The 27249-nt window shown below is 38.2% G+C and overlaps 1 protein-coding gene across 2 annotated transcripts in view; it reads left to right on the top strand.

Moving 5' to 3' along the window:
• Positions 1-244: 244 nt before the first annotated feature.
• The window catches only part of PRKG2 (protein kinase cGMP-dependent 2), a gene marked incomplete at its 5' end in the record, with an annotated part of 83431 nt that continues 56426 nt past the window's right edge, over positions 245-27249 (top strand). The window contains 4 exons of one of the 2 annotated variants that reach the window (XM_079920507.1): positions 245-738; positions 21510-21676; positions 25560-25673; positions 27098-27203. In XM_079920507.1, the coding sequence (XP_079776633.1) occupies positions 278-738; positions 21510-21676; positions 25560-25673; positions 27098-27203 (848 nt within the window). The remainder of the gene's footprint in view (positions 739-21509; positions 21677-25559; positions 25674-27097; positions 27204-27249) is intronic. The other variant, XM_079920506.1, reaches the window with a different exon arrangement.

Raw genomic sequence — 27249 nt, 5'->3', positions numbered from 1 at the left:
TGTGCAAAATGCTTATTAGGTGGGATGCTTGGGCCAGCAAAGGGATGGGGAAGAACGAAACCAAGTGCCAGCTCCTCCTCATTGAGGGACAAAGGGAATCAATCCGTTGCTTTTCTTCTGGAAGCGTGGGGGAATTTATTGCTTACCCAACAGCGATGAGCGCTGTGTTTCTCTTTATGAAACAGAGCGGATTGAGAGGGGTGGCGGTGGCGGTTGGGAAGTGAAACTCCACTAGGGAATCCCCAATTCTCTGCCCTCTCTCAGGTCCTTGAGCAAAATGGGAAATGGTTCCGTGAAACCCAAACATTCCAAGAATCCAGATGGCCACTCCGGGAACCTCACTACCAGTGCCCTCCGGAGCAAGGTGACAGAGCTGGAGAGAGAGCTGAGGAGGAAGGATGCCGAGATCCAGGAGCGGGAGTACCATTTGAAGGAGCTACGGGAGCAGCTGTCCAAGCAGACTGTGGCCATTGCAGAGCTCACGGAGGAGCTCCAGAACAAGTGCATCCAGCTGAACAAGCTTCAGGATGTGGTACACATGCAGGGAGGAAGCCCGCGTCAGGCGTCTCCGGATAAAGTGCCTCTTGAGGTCCACCGCAAGACCTCGGGATTGGTCTCCCTCCATAGCAGGAGGGGAGCGAAGGCTGGTGTGTCTGCTGAGCCCACCACCCGAACCTATGACCTCAACAAACCCCCTGAATTTTCCTTTGAGAAAGCGAGAGTCAGAAAGGACTCCAGGTAAGTTCCCACCCGCTTTTGGACTCAGGTGGCCTTAAATATTATGAAACATTAGAACGCTATTTATTGAGTCTCCTCAATGGAGAAGCGCATATTAACCCTTTCAGATTTTGGGATAGAGGGGCTTCTGAAAGGGTTTTGTTTTGCAACAGCGTCTCCCTTTAAGTAGAACTTCTCTTTAAAGCAGGACCCCTGCTTTACCTGGACTTTGATTTGTGATTTGCATAACTGAGGAACCGAGTTTACAAAAGTCATTTCTGTTATCTTGAAAACCCTAGGGGAGTGCAGAGGTGGTTCTAGGGAGTCTGCCCATCTCTCTTCCAAAGAAGTAGACTTAACGGGTGTACACAAATCACACTGAATTATGAATATGTATAGCAAAAGCCACTTCTTAGCACTTAGTCTGCAAGTGTCATGAAAAAGGGATAAGCTGATGCCTCTGAGGGGGGTGCATTCATTCATTCATCCCACAGTTTTAGTTAAGCACTGCCTTCTCCCAGCCACTGTGTTAGATGCTAAGTATATATCAGTGAATAAATAGACACAGAGCATTTCCTGTGGGAAGATAGTATACCCAGAAACAAGTAAACATTGTGTAATTATTAATTAAGATGAATGATATGATGAAACTGACAGTAGAGTGGGTGGTGTCTGGGATTAAGAGGGAGAGAAGGTCAAGGAGGGGACAGAATTGGGATTGTCATGGAGACCTGGTTGAGGAGGTGACCTTTAACTGAGACCCAAAGGAGAAAAAGGAGAATAGACCAGGTAGAAAGGGCACTTACTTCAGGCAGAGGGAACAATGAAAAGCTAGAATTAATTTTAAAAATAAGGATTTTTAAAAGAACATGTAAATATTTCCCACAGTATTCTTGTGTGTGTGTGTGTGTGTGTGTGTGTGTGTGTATGGGTACGTTTCTTTTCTGGCTCAAGTTTGAATTTCCTAACCAGGAAAGATTGATTAGAGACATTATGGTTAGGGTCTCCTTTCTGCACTATTTTTAAATGAGTAAATATTTATCAGTTGAAATTAGATCTTTTGCCTTGATAATGTCTTGGCTGAGCCTGGGTCCTTCTTGCAAAATCCAAGATTTGTGAAATTAAAACAACTTTAATTTATTCACACACATAAATAATATAAATCAAGATAAAACATTTGACTTAAACAAATAAATGATTAATTTTGATAACAGGATTATAAAGGGAAGTTTAATTCATCAATTTGTTGACAGTGCTTGGCACATAGTGAATGAGCAATAAATGTTTGTTAAGGAAACAAGTCATGCAGGATTATAAACGTATAATACTCTGTGGTTGAAAGAATCTGATTGACGTTAGAGTTCAGAAGACTTTTTTTAAGCCAAGAGTTTATTTATTAGTTGGCTTAGAAAGGTCTTCTGTATTCCCATTGCAAAAATAATAATTATTTATTTTTAATGGTGTGAATTCAGAAATTATAAATGTTGCTTACGAACTTACGCTTGTTTTTCAAAAATTGAACATCATAGTGTTCTCTTTTGATGTATAAGAGATATATGCACATATAATAATTGTATTATGCATTCTCTCTATATACGTACTATACACATACATATGTTATACATACTATATGTGTATACATAAGACAATATATTGTTTACCCACAAAAATTCTTTCAATAACAATGTGCTTATATATCTAGGAGAAGTGCGAGAGAATTTAATAGTAATTCATCTTCTTTGACCCTCTTCCTACATATTCCACCAGATTTCTCCTCTTGAATGAAGATTATTTTCAATTATTTTTTCCAAAGACTTATGCCCGTTTTGAGGCAAAACACTATTCTCCTGGTGTTAGGTAACAGAACAATCCAAGATAAGTACATTCTACTGTATTTTTTATTAGCTCTATTATAACGAGGTAGAGGAAATCAATAGCTAAGCACAGTTAGTTTTTGGGCCAAACCATCTGTCTGTAGTGAGTGGGACACAGGAGAGGAAAGACATTACAGCCCTTAGAAGGATGGATGAATAAGGATGAGCAATGATTCCCCTCATCCGTCATAAAGGCAGGCCCAGTGGGTACAAGTTTGTGTTGGGGATACGATGAAGAAATGGGATAACTGATTCCTTAATGATTAAATCCTAAAGAGACCAAATTAGATTATTTATGCCTTCATAATCCCTTTATGCTTTCATAGAGCCTTTTAGTTCTAAATTGAAAAGTTAATTAGAATATGGGAACCACTCTTTTGTCATTGACTGGTTTATGTCTTATTTCCCCTTGCAGACATTTGTACCTGAATTTTCCCTGCAATTTCCCTTACAAAATGTCTTTCCCCTTAAGTCTGGAATAAGTGGCTAAACGCAGATAACATCAATTCAGAGATTTAAAAATGTCCAATTCTTTGAAAGTGCTCAATATTACAATTCATTTTCCATTTTCAAATAGTTCCAGTTTTAGAGAAAGTCTGTAAGTAAAGTTTGGATAATTTATCCAAATATAAATTTTATACAGTCTTTATATACAGTCTTTATACAGTCTATCAAAAATTTTGGAAGAAAAAACTTTCTGGAAGTTAAAACATTAGAAAAGATGAGAGCACCATTCATTGATAAAAGGATAATGGACAGTGTCCATTGGTTTGGCTACTTTTCCAGGCAGTTCCTGTTAGATAGATATTAGAGAATTTAAGGTAACAGTCAAAATGGAGCCTTCATTTAGTTTTAGGTTCTCATGATTTATTTGTTGAACTTTATAAAGTTTCCTGGCTGACTTTATGAATAAATTTGTCTTTACTAATACGTGTCAACTACATTTTGGATCAGGTTCTCCCTCCACACTGGATCAGAAAGTCATTGAATGGTGTTTTAGTCTTTTTGTCAAACAGTATGTCTCTGATGAGTACTTACCAATGAGAAAGAAAGTGGGGGGAGATTCCAGCCCTCCTGCAATCAACAGCGTGGGGGAGATATGAAGTACTGAGAGAAACCAGAGAATAACATTTGGGGGGATGATAGATTTCGAATTTGAGGATTCAGATTCGGTAATTCATGAGAGACTCTCAAGCCCATGCCACCGCAGTCTGCGAGTTTGCTGAGGCCCCTGTGCTCAAATGTATTGTAAATGGCAAGTGAACCTCAGCAACTGCCAGGAAGCCCACTCATGCCATCTTTGTTGTCTTGTACCCAGCAAGTGTACTTGTAAGGTAGGAAGGGGGAGCTTAAATAGTATAGTTGCACCTCCCTGCTTTATTTGGAGGAACTTATATGCTCTAATGGCATTGGAGAACTCTTTTAATTTGTCTCTTGCAAAATTCAAGGGGCTACTTTTTAAGATCAGGTTCTAGAATAACTCAGTGCTGTTCAAGAGAATTTTCTGCAATGATGGAAATGTTCTAGAATCTGTGTTGTCTGATATGGTAGCCAACAGCAGAATGTAGCTGTTGAGCACTGGAAGTGTGACTAGTGCCCCTGAGGAATTGAATTTTTAATTTCAAGTTATTTTAAAATTAAATAGCCACATGTGTCTAATGGCCACTGTATTGGATACTACAGTTCTAGATTATGTGGTTTTGACTGTAACCGCTATCTTTTGAGGTGGGAATTGTGACCGTAGTGAAGTTTGAGAGAACTTACAGACAAAATAAGACCTGTGTTCGGTATTAGGACAATGTCACAGAAAATGAAAATGAGCCTGTCAGATTGAGGTGGGCACAATGTGGAATCCCTCTTCAGCTGAATGGAACCTGCAGTCTATCATAGCCTTTTGTAGGGACTTGGCTTTGTGCCCACTGACCATTTTAGATCTTCAGAAGCATACAACCATGTGGGCATGTAGCCCGTTTTATTATAGGTACTCAGCCTTTCTGAAGTATCATAAATCATGATGAGTCAGAGCATTCCAGTATATCAAATACTCTGATCCCTGATTTAATCTATTATAGTAACTATCAGAAGACTTTAGGGCTGGAAGAATCTTAGAGATTGTTTCACGCTTCTCCCCTATTGCAGAAGTGAGGAAACAGGTGCAGGGGAGTGGCAGAATAGGCCATGGTAAGTGGCAGAGCTAAGATTAGAACCCAAGATTGACTTTGAAACCAGTTCTTTCCCTCTACAATCCCAAAAACAGTTGCGCAAAGACTGGATTTGCCTCTGGGTAGGTGTCAAGCCAAAAGACACTACCAAACCAAAGAGCAGGAGAAGGAAGGATTTATTACCTGCAGCAAGTAAAGAGAACACTGAAGATATTTCCCAAAGTAGTATGTCCCTGAACAGCAAAATTGGGAAAGTTTTAAGCTAAGGGTACATGCATATTTATGAAGGGGCTTGGGCATTGTATGCATATTCATGGAGGAGAATTCAGTGTAGAAGTGGGGCAAAGACTGACAGAGTCCTGGCTCTAGTTGACTGAAATCAATAAAGGTCAGCATGATCATTCCTTAGGTTCCAGTTAGTCGGGTGGTTGAGTGCTTGAGGGAGTTTTGGATCCTGCAGAATAGCTCAAGAATATGCTTCAGACTGATCTTTATCTTTGAAATAGAACTGGGAGTCTTTACAACTGACTTATTGTCTCCAATATGGTTATTTTCTGGCCTGATCAAGAGCAAGCATTGTGGCCAGACTTAGATCACAAAATGGCTTAGGCCTAAAATGACTTCTCTTATGTCAAGAAAGATATGTCTGGTTCTCTTCCTCTGGGGGTCCCCCACCCTACCTACCTATACCAGTGTTCTTAACCCACAAAGATCAAAGGGCTCAAGTCAGGTTAGTTTGGGCACCAGTCTGCTTTATTTTGATACACTGTATTGGTTGGTAGGAAGAACAATGCTGCTTCCCAACTTCTTCCAAGCAGAGTTGAGCAGAGCTTACCCATTTCATTAATATTCACCAAGTGCTACATCCTGAGAGCTCAGACCTGTGTGAAAAGGACACAGAGAATGGATTTGATCCATCTGATGGTACAGACTGATATATATGGAGGGGCACGAATGGGTTCTGAAACAAGTACAGAGCTTCTCAGGGCTGAGAACTGAATATCAGTGGCAAAGGTGGGTGAGAAAGAGCTCAGATCGCATTTCTGTCCATGTCTGACCTGCCTTGAGCACCAAGACAACCATGCCTGCAGAGGTCAGACCTTTTACTGAAATTAAATTTTCTGTTGATGTAGACATTGCTTAACAAACTTCAGCACCAGCAGAACAAAATTATGAGCTCGTGCAGAATGTCTGGTGGAACACAGGCAAATTAATCAGAGACATCTGGCAAGTCGCTGGTATGACTTCCTTTCACTGAGAACGCTTTAACTATCATCTGAAACTATTGTTCTTCTTTGAAAAGGAGAGGTAAAACAAAGACTTGCCATCAGACTTCAGATGTTGACTCTAGTTTTAGGAAGGACAATGAGTCTCATTTGTCACTCCCACCCAGAATAGGAGCAGAATAGGTAAAAGTGGAAAATGCTAGTGAGTAACGCATTTAAACAAGATGTGGAAAAACAGCCAGGAAGAAAGAGTATTTTTGTTATTATTTGTTCTTCCTTTCGAAAGCAGTGCCGAGCATTTGAATGTGCGTTACAGAAATACAACTCTTTTACTGAGCAGAAGTGTTTTCATGGAATGATAACGATAATAGTAATAACAACATTTATACATCACTAATGATGTGCCAGGCACCACTCTGAGTGCTTCACAAATATTGAATTATTTAATCCTCACAACAAACGCATGAAATAGATATTATTATCACCATCATAATAGATGTGATTATGTATCATTTTATATATGAAGAAACTGAGGCTTACAGAATTAAATAACTTGCCTAAGGTTACACAGCTTTTAGTATTGGAACCGGGATTCAAAACCAAGAAATCTGCTATCTAAAGTCTGTTCTAAATAAGGACTGACTGTCTAGCACAGGGAACTGTATTCATTATCTTGTAATAACCTGTAATGGAAAATAATCTGAAAAAGAATGCATATATATAACTGAATCACTTTGCTGTATACCTGAAACTAACACAATGTTTAAACCAAGTATACGTCAATAAAAAGTCTGCTGTAACAACTGCAATATCCCACTATATCAAAATGAAAATTAGAGGAGGATTCTTCATATTTTAGTTGGGAAGCCTCGTAAAAAATTAAATAAATAATTAGAAATAGATACGTTTCTAATTTTTTTTCCATATGGTTACAAACAGCTCCCTGCTATTGTTGTTAGGATGTTTGAAATCAGAATGTTTTATAGCAATAACGTGCATTTAGACATCCAGATCAGAGCTGGCTACTCAGGGATGGGGTGAGAAAACCAAGCGTTTGGGCAACTGCTAGACGTCTGTTGTTTTCTGTGTATTATCTCATGGAGACTTGCCTGGTGAGGTAGGTGTTACTTTAACCTTGGACCAAAGGGGAAACGGAAGCTCAGAGGCGTTCAACAGCTTGCTCAAGGTCCTCTGCTGAACCAGGTTTCCAGTGTGAGTCTGCCTGATGTGAGAAGTGTGTTCTCTACCGTTGTGTGCACGACTCTTAGAGCCAGAGCAGCCTGCAAAGTGAATGACTCCCCCTTGGGGTTGGTGAGGGGTGTAGAGGGGATAGGCAGTGCTGTTAAACTTCAGAAAAAGGAGAGGTTAGGAGCACGGAGGAATTGAAGAACCTGCCTAGAATTGGCAGCTGCCTTGACACCTCAGAGAAGTGAGATAGATTTTGGCAGATTTTCCAGAGTCTTGGCACCCAGCGCCCGGGACTTCCTGCCCCTGCCTTTTCTTCTTTCTCTCTAGAAGCCAAAAGGCCTGGGCTCTCCTCACTCTGCACCCCACCTAAGCCCTCTCTCAACCTCTCAAATTACCCTCTGCTTGGTTTATAGCCACCCTCTGTTCCTTCTCACTTTATCCTCACATCTTCCAGTCTGTCAGTTGCTAGGTGTTAGGAAAAATGTGTAATTAAGCCTCAGGAAACACTCAGGACTCAAGGACTAATCGTTGTGAAAATCAAAAATCGAAGTGCTGACTCGGAACCACCTTTCCCTTGCCTGGTGGTCGGCGTTCCTGAGTTACAGCATGTTCTGTGATGTGTTTATACTACTGCACAATAACCACAGCCATTTTTGACCCCATAGGCTTGGCTAGAAACATTCCCTTTATGCCTTCAGATGAACACATTCAGTTCAACAAATGTTTATCGAATATTGAATTCTTTAGTTTTGTTTTCTTTCCTTTCTTTTCTGTAGTTCTTTCTGTCTCCTCTCCCCCATTTCTTTCACTTATATGTTTATTTTGTTTGCTCCTAATTTTCCTCCTCTCTCAATTTCCTTTGAATCGTTCCAGGAGTGGTTGTTTGTCATGACAAATTAATTTGAATTAGTAAATTCCAAGCATCAACTTTCGTAGTCTTTTTGGGGTTTACAAATCAAGCTCTGAGAAATATGAAGGAAAGAAAGATCTGTAGCTTCCAGTCTCTTCTCTCCAGATGAGGTGAGAAAAAGGGAGGTAAAAAGGGATAGCCCTTGGAACCAGAAACTCAGGGAAACCCAGGTGTGTTTGTTTTCTATTGTTGGATAACAAGTTACCACAAACTTAGCAGCTTGAAACAATGCATATTTGTTATCTCGGCATTTCTGTGGGTCACGAGTGTGGGTGAGGCTATTTAGGTCATCTGCTCAGGGTTTCAGCAGGCTGCAGTCAAGGTGTCAACCGGCTGTGTTCCTTTCTAGAGCTTTCTAGTGGAAGAGGTCCTCCTGTAAGCTCAAGTGATTGTTGGCAGAATTCAGTTCCTTGTGGTGGTAGGACTGAGGGCCCCATTTTCTTGCTGGCTGTCAGCCAGGGGCTGCTCTCAGCTCCTAAAGGTCTGCCCAGAGTTCCCTGTCATATGTCCCCCTCATATGACAGGGGCCCTCTCACAACATGGCTGCTTACTCCTTCAGGGCCAGCTGGAGAATCTCTTTAGTGTTGACTAAGATGAAGTCTTATATAACATACGCTGGGTGACCCTCCCATCACAGTTGCTATATTGTGTTGTCAAGGAGCAAGTCCCAGGTTCCATCTCCACTCAGGGAGAGGGGATTATATAAGAGCTTGACACCAGATGGGTAGAGACAGTGGGGCCATCTTAGACTTCTGCACACCATACCGGCCCCTTTGCATCTCTGGTATGAGATTCTCTGACTAAGTATCTGGCCATGCTAGATATGTAAAGCCATATATAAAAAGCCCAGAGTCTTGTACATGCATATTCATAGGAGGGAAAGCCCTTCCTTTTTCATGCTACAATATGAATGAATCTTGATGACTTTATGCTAAGTGAAATAAGTCAGACTGAAATTATTCCACTTTATATTAGGTACCTAGAGCAATCAAATTTCTAGACACATCAAGTAGAATGGAAGTTTCCAGGGGCTGGGAGGAGCAGGGAATGGGGAGTTATTGTTTAATGGGTACAGAGTTTTAGTTTGGAAAGATTAGAAAAGTTCTGGAGATGGGTGGTGGCGATAGGTGCAAAATAATGGGAATATACTTAATGCCACTGAGCTGTGCACTTAACAGTAGTTAAGATGATACAGTTTGTGTTGTGCATTTTACCACAATTGAAAAAAAAAAGTCCTGGGGCTGATTTGACAGCATACCTCTAAGTGCCAGGCTGTTTCAAGTTCCATATAGGATGCTGGAAGGAGGTAGAGTGATGATTTTCTCTTTTCTTATTTTTTTTTCTCTTATTGGTTATCTTGTAAAGGAGAATAAGATACAGCAAAGTCTTGTGACAAACGAACATCAATTGATTATTGTTAATTAATCAGCCATTAATTACTTAATAGTAATTAATTGATTGCTTGTTGAGCCTTCAATGGAGGCTTGTTCCCAGTGCTGTGGGAAAATAGAGGGAATGAACAACTTCAAACTCCCTTGTGTTTTCTTGTTTACAGCTGTAATTCTTAAGCTTAAGTGCACATTGTAATCACCAGGGAAGTATTAAAAAATATTGATGTCCTGGTACGACCCCGAGGGAGTCTGATTAAATTGGTTTGAGGTAAAGGCCCTGGGTATCAGGATTTACAGAAGGTCCCTGGATGATTCTAATGTGCAGTGACAATTGAGAACCATTTTTTTTATAGGAACAGGCTTCCCTGCAGCTGACTCTAGAAATATTCAGTTTGACACTCTAAGAGCAATGCTCATTACAGGCATCTAGAGAACTATTTACCATTTCTACCTAATTACCATGCAGCGCAATGATGATTATGCATATCACTGAGTGTGTCAGACTAACTTCCTTATATGTTTTGGTTTTCAACATTTCATTATTAAGCTCTGTTCTTTGATGCTCCCGGAAATTGGATCATCTGCACACATTTGAGAAAGGGAGAGAGAAATGTTTGCTGTAAGCATGAAGTAACAGTAAACATGATTCAATTACAACTGTACTTAATTATATGGGCAATAGGGTAAGAGAGTTGACAGGACAAAGTCATGCTCATTTTCTGATTATTCATGGAATGACCTCATCTTTTCATGCTGGTTTCTCAAATTATAAACGTGTGCATTTATTAGCTATTTTTTTCTTGCTCAAAAAATTTTTGGGAAAAGTAAATAGATGTTTATCTTGCTTATTTTCTGTGCCTGTTTAGTGGATGATGGACATTTCCCACCTCCACTCCTGTCTCTGTACCCAGGATTTTTAAACTAGGAGAAAGAACTTGAATGTCCTTTAGTATTAATTTTGTTGAGTCCCTATTTTGTGCCAGGTGCAATTCTGATTTTAGGTAAGAGGATGAAGAAAGTGTTGTCACCCTTGAAGATCTCGGTCTCTTTGGGGAAATTAAAATGTATTGCAGTCTTGTGTGATTGATATTCTAAGAGATGGGTGTACAAAGGACGGAGGGAGCATCCTGTGCTTGGTGGGATCAGGGACACCTCCATAGATGAGCCGACATTGAGCTGGGTTTTGAGGAGATATGGATGGCTGGGAGACTAAGCGGCCTGACACATTTGGGGACCTGCAAGCAGTTCAGTGGGCCTGGGGTACCCCGAGCACAGGGAGGCTGGCCAGGCGGGGGACCTGGATTGTCAGGAGTTTTACTCACATTGTGAAGGAGTCTCCCTTAATAAATAGTGGCGGTTCGCAAGTATAGAGTTTTTAGAGCTATTTTAACTCGAAGATTTTAAAGTTGCTGGTAATTTGCTGACATATCATAGTACAGCTATTCCTTCTGTAATATATTTTATGTGCCAGGCCATGTTCTTAGTGCTCAGTATTGTTAACTAACTTAATTCTCATAGAAATCCTATGACCTGTGGACTGTGTTTATTGTCATTTTATAGCTGAGAAAACTTGAGATTAAGTGACTTGCCCAGAGTTCCACCGTTCGTAAGTGGCAGAATTAGGAATCAGACCCTGGCATTCCAGCTTTAGATCTTGGGCCCTCGACAAATATGCCTTCTAATATACTTCCTATTTGTATATATAATTAAGTTATGATATGCCACACAAGTAAAGTTGCCTCGGCCTTTGTGCTCACAAGAAATTCTTGACAGATAAGAAAGTAGGTGGAGGCCCCTGGTCCCTGCTTGGCACTGAACCTTGTGCAAAGAAGTTTGCAAGACACATGCTTTGTCTGACCTGATAAAAACAAACAGTGAGAACACAGGCTTCTAGTAAACAGTTCCAGAGAAGGAAGATTGAGGGCCCAGCTTAACAAGAACTGTCAGTGGACTTTGACAAATTAAACTTCCTGAAGCAATTTAGAGGACAGGAATTTATTGCTTCAAAGAATATTGATTATGTAAGTAGGGGGTGTAAAAGGATTATGGCACACTGCCACTGATGTGCATACATTCGAGATCCAACCCTATTGGAGGAACTTTGAACTAAGCAGAGAATCTTGGCAGTGCCTCTTTCTTTCTTCGTGGTTTCTAGAACTTTTCATACCCTTCCCCACAAAAAGCATACCATAACCACTACTATTGCCAACTACTACTATCACTGCCATTTATTAGGCATATATTAGTACCTTATCTGAGTTAATGTGCACAGTATCCTTATGATGCAGGTATGATTACTCAGCTCTATTCACAAAGAAGAAATCTGAGGTTCAGAAAGGTTAAGATCACACAGCTAGGAAGTGGCAGAGCTGGGATTTGAACCTAGGATCTTCTGCCTCCAAAGCTATGTACACATTTTATTTATTAAATGAATTTTTTATTGACGTGAACAAATCATAAAGTGAACACGCCCATGTAGCCACCAAACAGATCAGGAAATCAGAAGCCCCTTCTGCTCCCTTCCAATCCCTATCCATTATCTACTTCTAAGGTAGCCACTATCTGCACTAGTATTATCATAGATTACTATGCCTATTTTTGAACTTTATGTTAGTGGAATTATAGAGTATGGACTCTACAGACTCTGGCTCCTTTAGTTTATATAGTGAGAGTCATTTATGATATTGTGTGTAGTGATGGTTCATTCATTATCGTTGCTCTATAGTGTTTGTTGTGACTATGCTACAACTTCTCAGTTCTACTGTTGATGGACATTTGGTTGATTCTGGTGTTTAGCAATTTTGAATAATGCTGCCATGAATATTTTTGCACTTTTGATTTATATATGATTTATGATAGGTATATAACTAGGAATGGAATTGCTGGGTGGTACATTTTATCTAAGTTCACATTTTTGTTTTATAAATTTATTTGTTTTTTACTTATTTATTTTTGGGTGCATGGGGTCTTCGTTGCTGCGCATGGGCTTTCTCTAGTTGAGGCGAGTGGGGGCTACTCTTTGTTGCAGTGAGCGGGCTTCTCATTGCGGTGGCTTCTCTTGTTGTGGAGCACGGCCTCTGTGCACGTGGGCCTCAGTAGTTGCGGCACGTGACCTCAGTAGTTGTGGCTCGTGGGCTCTAGAGCACAGGCTCAATAGTTGGGGCACATGGGCTTAGTTGCTCCACGGCATGTGGGATCTTCCCAGACCAGGGATTGAACCCATGTCCCCTGCATTGGCAGGCGGATTCCCAACCACTGTGCCACCAGGGAAGTCCCTAAGTTCACATTTAATATAGATTGCCAAATAGTTTTCCAAAATGGCTGGACAAATATATACCCCCCACCAACAGTGTATGAGTATTTCTACTCTCCATCCTCACCAGCATTTAGCACTGTCAGTCTTTTTCATTTTAGCCATTCTGGTGGGTATGTTTATGTTGTGGTATCTCATTGTGGTTTTGACTTTCTTTTCCTTGATAATTAACAGGGTGAACACTTTTTAATTTATGTGTTTTCCATTGATGTCTGCTTTCCCTCTGTATCTCTGTAGTACAACCGTTGTCATAAATCAAGTATCTATATATGTTTAAGTGGGTTTTAGTTCTTTCTATTCAGGTCCAAAGGTCTTTTTTGTGCCTCCTTGTGCCAAGAGTATAGTCTCTCAATTATTTTGATTATTAATAATTTTTTTTTTTGGCCACGCCTTGCAGCTTGTGGGATCTTAGTTCCCCAACCAGGGATTGAAGCCAGGCTCTCGGCAGTGAAAGCGCAGAGTCCTAACCACTGGACCGCCGGGGAATTCCCAATAATAATTCTTGATATCCATTACCTTAAGTCTTCTAGTTTTGTTATTGTTCTTCAATGTTGTGATGGCTATTCTTGGGCCTTCTTATGATTGTAAGAATTTTAGAATTAGCTTGTCAATTTTCATAAAAAATTTTTTAGAATGTCGATTGAGATTTCATTGAACCTGATCAATTTGAATAGAATTGACATCATTAAAAAATTGTCTTCTCATTCATGACTCTGCTATATGCCTCCATTTATTTAGCTATTCTTTCATTTCTTTTAATATTTTGTAATATTGTTTGTAGAGGTTTTACACATTTTTGTTATATATAATCTTATATAGTTGATCTTTTTAAAATGATGTCATTTAAAAATTAGCATTTTCACTTTGATACTGAGATATAGAAATACGATTGAGTTTGTTTACTGACCTTGAATCCAGTGAGATTATTGAAATCACCTATTAATTTTGATGGTTTTACCCTGTCCATTCTTTTGAGTTTTCAATTTACATAACCATGTCTTTTGGAAAGAATGACAATTTTATTTCTTCTTTTACTGTGTTTGTATCTTTGATATATTTTTTCCCTTTTGTTTCTTTTTTTCTCAATTTATTAAGTTTGCTCAGACTTTTTATTCAGGGTGGAATTGAAGTGTCCCATTTCTGATATCTGGAGGAAAGCTCTCAATATTTCACATGTGATATGATACTTTCTGTTTTTGTTTTGTTTTATAGATTTTTTATCAGATTAAGGAAATTCCCTTCTATTTCTAATTTACTAAGTGTTTTTTTTTTAAAATTTAAAACTCATATACAGGTGTTTAATTTTATCAAATACTTTTTCCTCATACAATAAGATTTTGCTATGTGTTTTTCTCCCTTATTCTTTTCATGTGGTTAATTACATTAATTTTCAATCTGGTCTAGACTTGTTTGTTTTTGACTTTTGTACCTATCTTCATTAGGAATATTAACCTTTAATTTGTCTTTGTTGTAATATGGGTTTTTGTTATTAGGCTATTCTGACACTCTAAAATAAGTTGGGAAAAATTTCTTTTTTCTATTTTCTGGAAAAGATTATGTAAGATTAATAATTTTTATCCTTGGGCTTCCCTGGTGGCGCAGTGGTTGAGAGTCCGCCTGCCGATGCAGGGGACACGGGTTCATGCCCCAGTCCGGGAGGATCCCACATGCCGCAGAGTGGCTGTGCCCGTGAGCCATGGCCGCTGAGCCTGAGCGTCCGGAGCCTGTGCTCTGCAACGGGAGAGGCCACAGCAGTGAGAGGCCCACGTACCTCAAGGAGAAAAGAAAAAATAATAATAATAATAATTTTTATCCTTAAATATCTGGAAAACTTAATGGTAATGTCACCTGGGTCTAGAATTTTCTTTGTGGGATAGTTTTTATTTCTTTATTGCTAATCCAATTTTCTGTTTTTTTCTTATATAAGATTTGATATGCATATTTTTCTAGGAAATTTTCATTTAATCTAAATTTTTAAAATAGTTATTCATACTGTCCACTCATTTTTCCTATCTGTAATATCTATAGTGATGTCCCTTTTCTCATTTCCAACACTGTTAATTATCCTTTCTCCCCAACCCCCCATTTGCCATGAATTTTTCGGTTCTATTTGACTCTTCAAATAACCTATTTAGGGCTCTCTTGATCTTCTTCATTGCACTTTTTTCTTTCTGTGTTATCTGTTTCTATTTTGTTATTTCCTTTTCCCTTTTTTGAGCTCAATTGCTTTTCTTTTTCTAGCTCTTTGAGATAGAAACTTAGTCATTCATTTTTAATCTGTTTTCTTTTGTGATGTATCTATTTAATACTGTAAGTTTTCCTCTTAGTATTGATTTAACTGCATCCCACAAGTTTTGATAATCACATTTTTATCATTTATTTCAAAATATTATCTGACTTCCCTATGATTTAATCTTCCTTTGATCAATGAGCTGTTCAGAAATATATTACTCAGTTCTCAAACATTTGAGGATTTTCTGATTATTTTTGTTACTGATTTTGTTATTGATTTCTAGCTTAAATTTTTAGCTTCTATTGTTTGCAAAGAATATACTCTGTATTATGCAATCCTGTGAAATTTGTTAGGTTTGATTTACAGTCCCCATAAGGTCAGTTTTCGTGAAGGTTCCACGTGTACTTGAAAAGAATGTGTATTCCGAATTGGTTGAATACAACCTTTAAAATAGCTATTAGGTCAAGAGATTAAGTAAAGTTTGATAATCAAGAGTTTAGATCTTCTATCTTCTAACTAATTTTTGTCTGCTTATTCTATTATTTCTTAGAGAGATATTTTAAATCTCTCAAAGTGATTGTGGATTTGTCTATTTCTTCTTTTAATTTTGTCAGTTGTTTTTTTGTCAAGTTGATGGTATCTAACTAGATGGATACACATTTAGAATATATGTATTTTCCTGAACATATCAATATAAAATATTCCTCTTCATTTCTAGAAATAATGTCTTTCTTTAAAGCCTACTTTCCTGTATCAAGGAAAATTTTCTTTATACAGGCATACCTTGTTTTGTTGTGCTTCACTTTACTGCACTTTTTTTTTTTTTTTTTTGTGGTACGCGGGCCTCTCACTGTTGTGGCCTCTCCCCTTGCGGAGCACAGGCTCTGGACGCGTAGGCTCAGCGGCCATGGCTCACGGGCCCAGCTGCTCCGCGGCATGTGGAATCTTCCCGGACTGGGGCACGAACCCGTGTCCCCTGCATTGGCAGGCAGACTCTCAACCGCTGCGCCACCAGGGAAGCCCTACTGCACTTTAAGATATTGCATTTTTTACAAATTGAAGGTTTGTGTCAACCCTATGTCCAGCAGATCTATAGGCACCCCATTTTTCTGACAGCATTTGCTCACTTCATGTCTTTGTGTCATGTTTTTGTAATTCTCACAATATTTTAAACATTTTCCATTTTTACTGTATTTGTTATGGTGATCTGTGATCAGTGATCTTTGATGTTACTACTATGATTTGCTGAAGGCTCAGATGATGGTTAGCATTTTTTAGCAAAAAAGTATTTTTTAATTAAGGAGTGTACATTGCTTTTTAGACATAATGCTATTTCACACTTAATAGTCTACAGTATAGTGTAAACATAACTTTTATATGCATCTGAGAAACCAAAAAATTTGTGTGACTCACTTTATTATAATATTTGCTGTATTGTTGGGATCTGGAACTGAACCCAAAATATCTCTGAGGTATGCCTGTAATTGGTGTTTACATAGTATATCTTTTTCTGCCTTTTTACTTTGAACTTTTCTATATCATTATCTTTAAGGCATACCTCTTATAAGCAACATATACTTGGTATTTTCTTTTTTATTTATTTATTTTATCAGTCTGACAATCTGGTCTTTTAATTGGGGTATTTATTACATTTATATTTAATGTAAATACAAAATATTTGGGTTTAACATTAACATCTTACTATTTGTTTCTTATTTGTTTCATTTCTTTGGTTTCTTTTTCTCTATTTTCTTTCCATTTTCTTGAATTAATTAAATACATACTATTATTCCATTTTCTCTTCTAGTTAAACATTCTATGTCTAATCTTGTAGGGGTTACCCTAAATTGTAACATGCATCCTTAACTTGTTCAATTTCCAATATAGATTAGTGCTTTTAAATTATGTTAACTAACTCCATTTACTGACCATGCAGTTTTGGCTGATTGTTTTCATACATTTTGTTTATCACATATTTCAAACTGTACAAGGTATTATTATTACTCTTTTATAAAGATGAGCTTCCTTTAGTCACCCAGGTATTTACTTTTCCCATTCGTTCTTTCTTCTAACATCTACTAGTTTCCATCCAGGATCATTTTCCTTCTCTGTTAAGTCTGTTGCCAACGGAATAACATTTTGAAAATATATTCATTTTGCTCTCATTTTTGAAGGCTGTTTTCACTGGGTAAAGATATTGGAATAGGCACTCTGAAGCACTTTGAAGATATTCCACTGTCTTCTGGTTTCCATTATTTCTGTTGAAGAGTAAGTCAGTCCTGTTGTTGGTTGTTTGAAGGTAATATGTCTGTTTTCTCCAGCTGCTTCATAGATTTTTCTTTTTGTATTTCAATAATTTGACTATGATGGGACTAAATAATTTTTAATGTATATATTTTGTTTGGAGTTTATTGTCTATGGCTTGATACATTTTCATCGATTTAAGAAAATTCTTGAATATGTTACCTTCATGTATTGTTTCAGGCCAATTATTTCCCTTTCTTTGGTGGTCCAGATTACATATATGCTCAACTTCTCTATCATGCCATATGTGTCTCCTGTGTTTTGATTTGTTTTTGTTTTTATTGTTCTATTTTCTGTCCTAGATCTTCTCCAGTCTTCCATCTGGATATATTCTACCTGCCCATATTCAGTTTGTAATCATTTTCAGCTGTGTCTTATCAGATTTTAAACCCATCTATTGAGGTCCAAGCTTCAGATATTGTATGTTTCAATTCTAGAATATCTACTTGATTTTTAAAAAGGTTCATGTTCTCTGTTGACATTTTCTATTTTATCCTTGGTTTTCTTAAACCTATTATAGTTGTACTAAAGTTTGTGCTTGATACATAAAATTTTTTTAATCTACTGTGGGTCTGTTTCTATTGTTTTTTTTCCTCTTGGTCTTCAGTCATTTGATCTTTTCTCCTGGTATGCCTGTTAGTTTTTGATATCATGCCAGATACTCCTTATGGAAAAATTATAGAGAAAATTTGAGTCCTAGATTTTGTGAACATCCTACAGAAAATATTCACCTTTGCTTCTCACAGGCAGTTAAGCAGGGGCAAATAATTTTAGCCAAAATAGGAATAGTTTCAAAGTTGGTTTGGGACTCTTTTTGCCTGTTTTTTGTTAGTCTTTACTTCTAGTTTACAGCCCTTTAGATGTCCCATCTGAAATTCTGAGTGTTTACCAGGATCCTCTTTCATGGTGTGTCTTGAACACTGACCTGTGTCTTCCCAATCCTTTGAGACTGCCAAAACTCTGCTTCATGCTGCCTACAAATCAATAAATGCCTTGAAGGAAAAAGCAGAGGTGAATGTCAAATTCATGTTCTCTTGTTGATCATCATTCATCAAGCTGTTGCTAAGTTGATAGTTCTCCAATGCCGTCAAACAGATTTGTAAATATATATTTTAATCAACTTTTATACTTGTTTTGTGTGAGCAGGGAGAGTTGTGCTTATAATAGCTGGTCTATATCATAGTTATAGGAGAAGTTGCAAACTTCATACTCTTAATCACTGCTGTATGCGGCTTTGTAAACAGAAAATTCCAGACAAGACCCACTCCTCTAAGTATTTATGATTTAGTTTGGAGAAAACCTCATAGAGAGAACTCTTTTCTTTCTTTTTTTTTTTAATATATTTATTTATTTATTTATTTGGCTGAGTTGGGTCTTCATTGCTGCACACGGGCTTTTCTCTAGTTGTGGCGAGTGTTGTTGTGGTGTGCGGGCTTCTCATTGTGGTGGCTTCTCTTGTTGCAGAGAGACTCTAGGCATGTGGGCTTCAGTAGTTGTGGCACGTGGGCTCAGTAGTTGTGGCTCATGGCCTCAGTAGTTGTGGCTCACGGGCTCTAGAGTGCAGGCTCAGTAGTTGTGGTGCATGGGCTTAGTTGTTCCACGGCATGTGGGATCTTCCCAGACCAGGGCTCGAACCCATGTCTCCTGCACTGGCAGGTGGATTCTTAACTACCATGCCACCAGGGAAGTACTAAGCACTCTTTTCTAATAGAATATTACAATGTGTTTATGGACTAAACTAAATTAAGAGGATCTGGGAACTCTTTGAGGCTATGGGCCATGCTTTACTAATTTTTATGTCTTAAGTATTTGCTTGATAAATTTGATGAGTTGGATGGACATGAAAACGAGTACTCTAGGAGTTTAGGGTAGAACAGAAGGATTGTGTGAGCTACAGTATCCAGGTAGAGTTGAGTAGGTCATAAGGGGTTTCTTGGTAGATGTCTAATGTTTGGGTAGGTTGAGGGGAAAGGAAGCTAAATTCAAGGAGAAAACATGTGCCAAGCCTGAAGGTAAAGCTGGCAAGCATAGGAGACAATGAGGAGACCAGTCTATCTGTAACAAAGGATTTGTGTTAGGGAGTAAGTGCTAGATGGATAGAGTGAAGGTATATGGTGGGAAATGGGGAATCCAGATTGTGGGAAGTTGATTGTCTTCCATGGCAAAAGGATTTTCATAATACTTCCATGGAATGTTAATAGAAGTTAAGCCAAAAAAAAGAAATAAATAAAGAAGACACTGAGGTTTGGGAAACATTGGTTTAAACAGATTTGTTTACTGCAAGATTTCTTTGAACCTTTAAACTGTGCATGCTGAATTTCCAAAATTGTTTAAACTCAGCAAACTTTTGATTATAAAAGAACAGTGATTCTTGGAACATATTTTGGGAAATTGGGATATGTGGGCATTGAGGAAACTCTTGCTGGAATGTTACACTGGCATGAAAGACTCATGAAATCTGGAACTTTTATGATATTGTTTACAGTTCTACCCTTGAGAAGAATATCTTGCAAAAGTATTTTCTCGGTATATCTTAATTGAATGAATTGTTGGTTTTAGTGGATGAAGGAAGAATGAGATCAGGGTGAAGTCAAGATGAATTTACCAATGTGAATCTGATAGTGTGGTATAGGATGGACTGCAGGGGGAAGAGGCTAGAAGCTGAAAAACCAAAAAGGAAGCTGTTAAAATTATCCAGACCTAAGATTTTTTCTTGGACTTGGTGACCCTTGAAAATGGAAACTAAAATGGATAACAGTGATATTTTGCAAAGAGAATTGACAAGACATAGTGATAGATTAGATGAAGGAGGAAGGAAGTTCTCAAGGAACCCAGAGAGTTCAGATGGCTCTGAGGTTGATGGAGTAGGGAAGAAGGAATTTCTGTACAAGACTTTGTTCTGTTTCCTTCATGAAGCCTAATGATTTGATAGATAGGATCATAAATTATCTAATTCCATGAAATTTTACCTTGTGTTTGAGAACTTTCTTTTTTTTTTTTTAATTTAGCCACACCACCTGGCTTGTGGGATCTTAGTTCCCCAACCAGAGGTCGAACCCAGACCCCAACAGTGAAAGTGCTGAGTCCTGAGTCCTAACCACTGGACCACCAGGGAATTCCCTTCAACACTTTCTGTGTAGAAAAGATCACAAGTTTTTAAACAGCAAAGCTATGTATGGGAGAGAGTTTGAATGAAAAATACAGGAAAATACCCATATTTTAAAAGAATCACACTGAATTTGAGTGAAAGCAAATATATTGTGCAAAGATTCTGACTTAGGCAACTTTTCTTCCAGCTCGTAATTCTATGATATCTACATATAAATTATGCTAATTAGAACATTAGAAATTTAAGGTGATGCAGATTAGGCAATTATTTTGAGCTACTTCTTTTCCAAAAGAAACTGGAGTGTTCTAGGATTACCAACAAGTGGGCTTCTGATTTGGGGAGTGAATAGGCTGGGAGGTTGGAAATGTAAGTGCTGTCTAGTCTAGACGTACTAAGAGTCAAAACATAGGCAAACCTGAACTATCACCATCACCCGCTATGTCTGATCAAACCTTATGAGTCCCAAGGGAGCTGACTTCTCCACCTCGGAAGGAGCAACAGATGGAATGGAAGCAGCACAGACTTCAGACTCAGACTTAGATTTAAATCCTAGGGGAGGATAAGTTGCTTCTTAGCTTTTAGTCTACTTATCTATAAAGTCGGAATAGTCATCTCACAGGATAGTAGTGAGGATTAAATAAGATATAAAAGGACTAGCACTGTAGGAATTAGGCACGCGTGTATACATCAGTGAATGAATACTGTGTTATAGTCCCTTAGGTACACCTTCTACCTACCAACCAGACCTGCTTCCCATCTAAAAATCATATGTCCATTAGTATTGCATCTAGGGACCTTGAAGGTTGCTACCTTTGTGATGATGACAATTAGGAGTGATGATAAAATTGATTTAATAATGATTTTACCAGAAAAAAATATTCAAAACTGTGTTCAAAGGATTTCCAAGTAAAGTATGGTAGTTCTAAGGGTCAGGTGTTGGTGGGGCTAGAAAAAAATTTTTTCCTTGCTGGGAAAGTTGTAAATACATAGGTAGTAATATCAAGAATAAAAATGAAGTGACTCTAAACAGCAAATCACGGTTTTCACTAATTGTAACCAACATCTTCTTTCCATTATACCAGTGAGAAGAAGCTCATTACAGATGCCCTTAATAAAAATCAATTTCTGAAGAGACTGGATCCTCAGCAGATCAAAGACATGGTGGAATGCATGTATGGGAGAAACTACCAGCAAGGGAGTTACATTATTAAGCAAGGAGAACCAGGAAACCATATCTTTGTACTGGCAGGTGGGCTTCACAGATTTTTCCAGTCAACATATAATAAATATTTGCCTATAGTTTAATGATTTTTTGCAAACATTTATAAAAATGCAAAATTGGTTGCTCTATTTGTAGAAAACATAACAGATTGAGCTCATGGAATAGTAACCTTGTTGATCATGTTGCTAATACTTAATATTTACAGAATGTTTTCTCTATGTCCAGCATCCTACTGAGAACTTAATAGAAAGATCTCATTTCAACTCACCGACTCTGTTAGGCAAGTGCTACTATCTTCATGTTACTATGTGGACTGTGTCACAGAGAGGTTAAGTAACTTACCCAAGGCCACACAGCTCATTAGTGGTGGAGGTAGAATGCAAATTTAAACAATCTGATTAGAGAGTCCATACTTTTAATCACAGTGCCACTCACTCAACATATACAAGAAGGCGTTTCAGAGTATTCAAAACACTGCTGCTTGTGTTGACCTTTTTCCATTGTTGTACCATGGAAAAGAAAACAATTATTTTTGTGACTTTGTAAAATATTTTCGTTATATACCAATGATTTCAAAAGACAATTTAGGTACATTTAACCAACAGATAAGTCAAATGGAATGCCTTAAGGTTAAAGCTGGTGTTTTTAGAACCATTTAAATGGCTTCCTCCATACATGATCCCTTGAACGTGCTTCCATGCTGGGTAGATTATAATGGTTAGATAGGAAAAGGATTTATTTCTCAAATGCTTATCAAACACATAAATCTTATACTGGAATTCAACAACTTTTTTTTAGATATAGAAGCGAGAAATCATCTGAACAAGGCTTACAGTTATTGAATGCCCTGTCAAATTCTGAATTGACCCCAATTTTTGAGTTTTAGGGAAAAAAGTTAACTGGCTTGTTCAGAGGTAGTGGTAACCTGGGATGTGCTGTGGCATTTTATTTTGCACTGTAGGTCCTGATGATCTAAGCAATGCTTCATAAACTTTATAATTTTTTTTTTTTTTTTTTTTTTTTGCGGTACACGGGCCTCTCACTGTTGTGGCCTCTCCTGTTGTGGAGCACAGGCTCCGGACGCATAGGCTCAGCGGCCATGGCTCACGGGCCTAGCCGCTCCGCGGCATGTGGGATCCTTCCAGACCAGGGCACGCACCCGCGTCCCCTACATCAGCAGGCGCACTCTCAACCACTGTGTCGCCAGGGAAGCCCATAAACTTTATAATTTTTTATTGATGGCCAACTATGGTCAAAGCCCAGTGCTGAGTTCTGAGAGAGACACAGGTGAATAAGACATGATTCCCATGGGAGGTTACATTCTGGTGAGTGACCTGCAACTTTAGACAAATCCTTGTATAGCAAGGAGGGGTAAAAAGAATCACAGAAACTAAGAAACAAAGTTAAGCAATGCTTAACTTTGTTTCCTTGAGGCCTTAGGTGTGGAGCAGAAGTTGCCTATCCAAACAAATTAATACACATCTATTGACAGCGTATAAAAGATTGTTTTCTCTATTTTGATTCTTTAAACATGCCAGTTGCATAATTATTAGTGTATTATTTGCCACATACGTCTTTGTAGACGTCCTTAAAACTATAGTCATCCTCAAGTAATTATTCTCCCCAAGAAGTGAATTACAGTCTTAATTTAGCCAGCCTTCAAGTTTTAGGGACAGGTGACCCAGAGCAATTTCCCCCTCTTTCAACTTTTCTCTTGGCTCTTTCACTTCTACTTTAGCAACACTAGAACATTCTGGCAAGAGAAGATAGGGCATTAAGTCAACCAATATTTAGGAAACCTGCAAGGAAAGATGAGAAACTCATGTCAGCTCATCTTGTTCTTTGCCAGCAACTCTGATGAAAGGCTTGGGGAGAGAAGGGTTTGAACAGAAGTCAGTATCAATATAGTTATGGAAGTCAGGGCTATAGCACACATGGAAATGAAAATTGGATGCTTTCTTATTTGAATTAATTATGATGTTATCTAAGAATTGAGTTGTGTGATTTAATTGATTGAGCAAATTAGTTTGTTAATTCAAAATCTCCCCTTTATAAAATAGAGCAAGAATAGCAAATAGTAAAAGCATATTTAGCTTAAAGTTTTGGTATTCCATATAATTGTTCAGTGTTGCTCAAGTCCCATGTGCCATAATGAATTAGAAAAAAACTTGAAATGCATAAAGTTCCATGATACTAACTCAACAGTGAAGCTAAGTAGTTTTGATGGAATAGAATTTAGTTATAATGAGAAATTATTAAATTGCATAACTAATATATAAGATTCGGAGCCAAAACAGAATTTATTTCTTACTAGAATATAAGTTCTAACAGGATAAATATTTTTTCTGTTTTGTCTACCCTGTCTTTCTTTCACCTGGGCTAGTTCCTGGCACAGCATAGGTATTCATATCAGATGCACTGAATGAGTGGTTGGACGGAGATGACCCAGAGCTACTTAGTGGTGAATTAGGAGAAGGAAAGACCAGTTCTTCAAGGGAAAGAGAAATAACCCCACCATTTTCTTCCTCTAAAAATATAGGTCTTTTTTTGCAAAGCTTTTGATTAGCTAAGGTTTTATTTGCATTTGTTTGAAGGGAAAAGAGAAGAGAATTGCCAGGGCAGAAGCATGGTGAGGAAGTTGCCTCTCCCTTCCCCCAAACTCTGCTTAGCCAAAGATTGGTGTCAAGCACTCTTCTTTTTCTTTTTTATGAATTTAATTTTTAGAGCAGTTTTAGGTTTACAGCAAAATCGATAAGGTGGAACAGAGATTTCCCAGATACCCCTGCCTCCCCACATCCACAGCCTCTCCTGTTATCAGCATCACTCACCAGCAAGCTACAGTTTTTTTGTTTTTGTTTTTGTTTTTTGCGGTACGTGGGCCTCTCACTGTTGTGGCCTCTCCCATTGCGGAGCACAGGCTCCGGATGCGCAGGCTCAGCGGCCATGGCTCACGGGCACAGCCGCTCCGCGGCATGTGGGATCTTCCCATACCGGGGCACGAACCCGTGTCGCCTGCATCGGCAGGCGGACTCTCAACCACTGCGCCACCAGGGAAGCCCTGTGGCTTGTCTTTTAATTCTCTTCTTAGTGACTTCATTTATTAATGCATTTCAATGAATGAGGGGTTAGGCAACAAGCAAGGCACGGTGAAGTAACGTACCCAAGGTCACATGGCCAAAGACTAGTCAGAGCCAGGCGGCCTGACTCCAGGGCCAGCATACTTCTCAGTTATGACAAGTTAGTCCTTCCGCCAGTGTGAACACCTGTGCTGTGTTTTCAAGACGTACAGTGATTGTTGTGTTCCTTGTGCAAGAGAAGTAGTTTCATGTGCTACATTTTTCATGGGGTAGAATGAATTTTAAATGAACCACTTGCCATCCACTGCTTCAGGAAAGAGCTTTGTAACAATCACAATAATAATAATATGGGATTTCGTTTGTTTGTTTTTGTTTTTTGTGGGTTTTTTTTGGCTGCACTGCACAGCATGCGGGATGTTAGTTCCCCGACCAGGGATAGAACCTGTGCCCGCCTGCAGTGGAAGCGCAGAATCTTAATCACTGGACTGCTAGGGAATTCCCAATAGCTAACACTTACATGGCATCTACTATGTGCTAGCCATGGATCTGTGATCTTACCTGTAGTAACTTATTTACTTCTCACAACTGTATGAAGTAAATATTGTTAATATTATCCCCATTATTGATGAGGAACCCAGGCAGAGTGGGTAACTCTTCAGGCTAATCAGCTAATAGAGAGTGGGCTTCAGTCTGCATTCTTAACCACTTTATTATAATGAGAATCATAATATATCTTACCTGTATGCTTTGTATACCTTCTGATTGTTTTTTTTTAACTTGTGGAATCCAGGTGGATTTTGATTACTTGTGTTTTCTTACATTCTACTTGATAGAGGGTCAACTAGAGGTGTTCCAAGGGGAGAAATGGCTATCATGCATTCCTATATGGACAACGTTTGGGGAACTAGCCATTTTATACAACTGTACAAGAACTGCCTCTGTGAAAGGTAACAGGAGATGAAATGCTGTATTTTTTAAATTGTTACACAACGTTAAAGATAACCTAAGACACTGTTGCATCCTGAGTCTTTTTGTCTCCCGTTGTGCCCCATATGCTCTTATTAATAGAAAGGCTATGCTTATAAAAGGATTTATATTGAAGCCCTTGTCTAAATGATTCAAGCTTAAAAAGATCTTTCCGTCAGATACCTGTATATAAAATATGAGTATGGATTTAAACAGAATTGATTCCAGTATTTGCTATCGTTGCCACTTCAATTTTGTATTATGTAGACATTTGCCTTTGGCTCATCCAGCATGTTTGCTTTCTATTCTCCATAAGGTTCTGACCATATTACAAACCAGAAAATTTAATTAAACCAATAAATGTGTATAAATGTCAAAAAGGATATGAATTAATTAATGAGAGTTTTCATGAGTGACTTTTGGGATTAGTTCAGTTGCTTCTCCTTAGGGTTCTTGTTTTTATCGACTTTATTCATGGTAATATCAGGTTTTCTTCTGAATTACTTAGATGTGGTGTTTCTCAGAGTTTGGGACGAGGTTATGTGTGTCAGCATTGTTGCAGTATTTGATAAAAATGCAGATTCTGAGGCTCCACTCCAAATAATCTCTGACAGTGGGGCCCAGGGATCTCTATTTTTAACAAGAATGTCAAAATAATTCTAATTCACTCTAAAGTTTAGTAAACCAGAGATTTTGATTTTGATCTCTTCTGTAGGCTCTCATCACTCCTTTAAAAAATATCTTACTACCATAATTTCATACAGATTTTTTAGAGCTGCTACTTCTGTTCTTCTTCCTTTTTAGGTTTTATTCTTGATTTTAATGTCTTTCCTATGAAAACGTTGTCCCAAAAACTGTCTTGCATAATTTCTTTGAAAATGATTTTATATATTTTATGTAAAAGTAACCATAGAGATTCTTAAAATATATTGGCTCCCGTTAGCAACAGTGTCTAAACAACATAAAAAGACATAAAAACAGACTCACACGCAGAGATCTTTAACTCTCAGTTCTCTGCTTGTGAATTCTTCACTCTCTGGATTAGCTACAGGCTGGCTGGCTTTCTTTTGTATCACAGCACAAATCTAAAATACCTCCTGATGATGTAGTGTGTAATTAGGGATTGCAAACTAATTTTAATATCATCCTAAGCAAAACATAATTAGAATGGAAATCTTTTGCTGCTCACTTTCAAATCATCATTTATTTCAAAGCCAAAAATGATTTTATAAAATTACCTACTCTTTACATCACTACTTCCTTCCATTTGCATGCTTAAATAATGCATTGTCCAAGAAATATCATTTTTTGAGAGTACATGAAAAATTTATTGATTAACATGTTGGAATGTTTTCTTAATCTAAGAGCTAAACAATATTTTATTATTTTCTTGATTTTTCTAAAGCTATTACCAATGTTAAAACATGGGCACTAGATCGAGAGGTATTCCAGAATATAATGAGAAGGACAGCTCAAGCCAGAGATGAAGAGTACAGAAACTTCCTCAGAAGGTAAGAATAACACATTGGTGGCAGAAAGAGCAGAAGGTGGTATAGC

This window comes from Stenella coeruleoalba (genome assembly GCF_951394435.1).
Source record: "Stenella coeruleoalba genome assembly, chromosome: 4".
NCBI lineage: Eukaryota > Metazoa > Chordata > Mammalia > Artiodactyla > Delphinidae > Stenella > Stenella coeruleoalba.
This window is presented reverse-complemented; position numbering and strand designations above follow the sequence as displayed.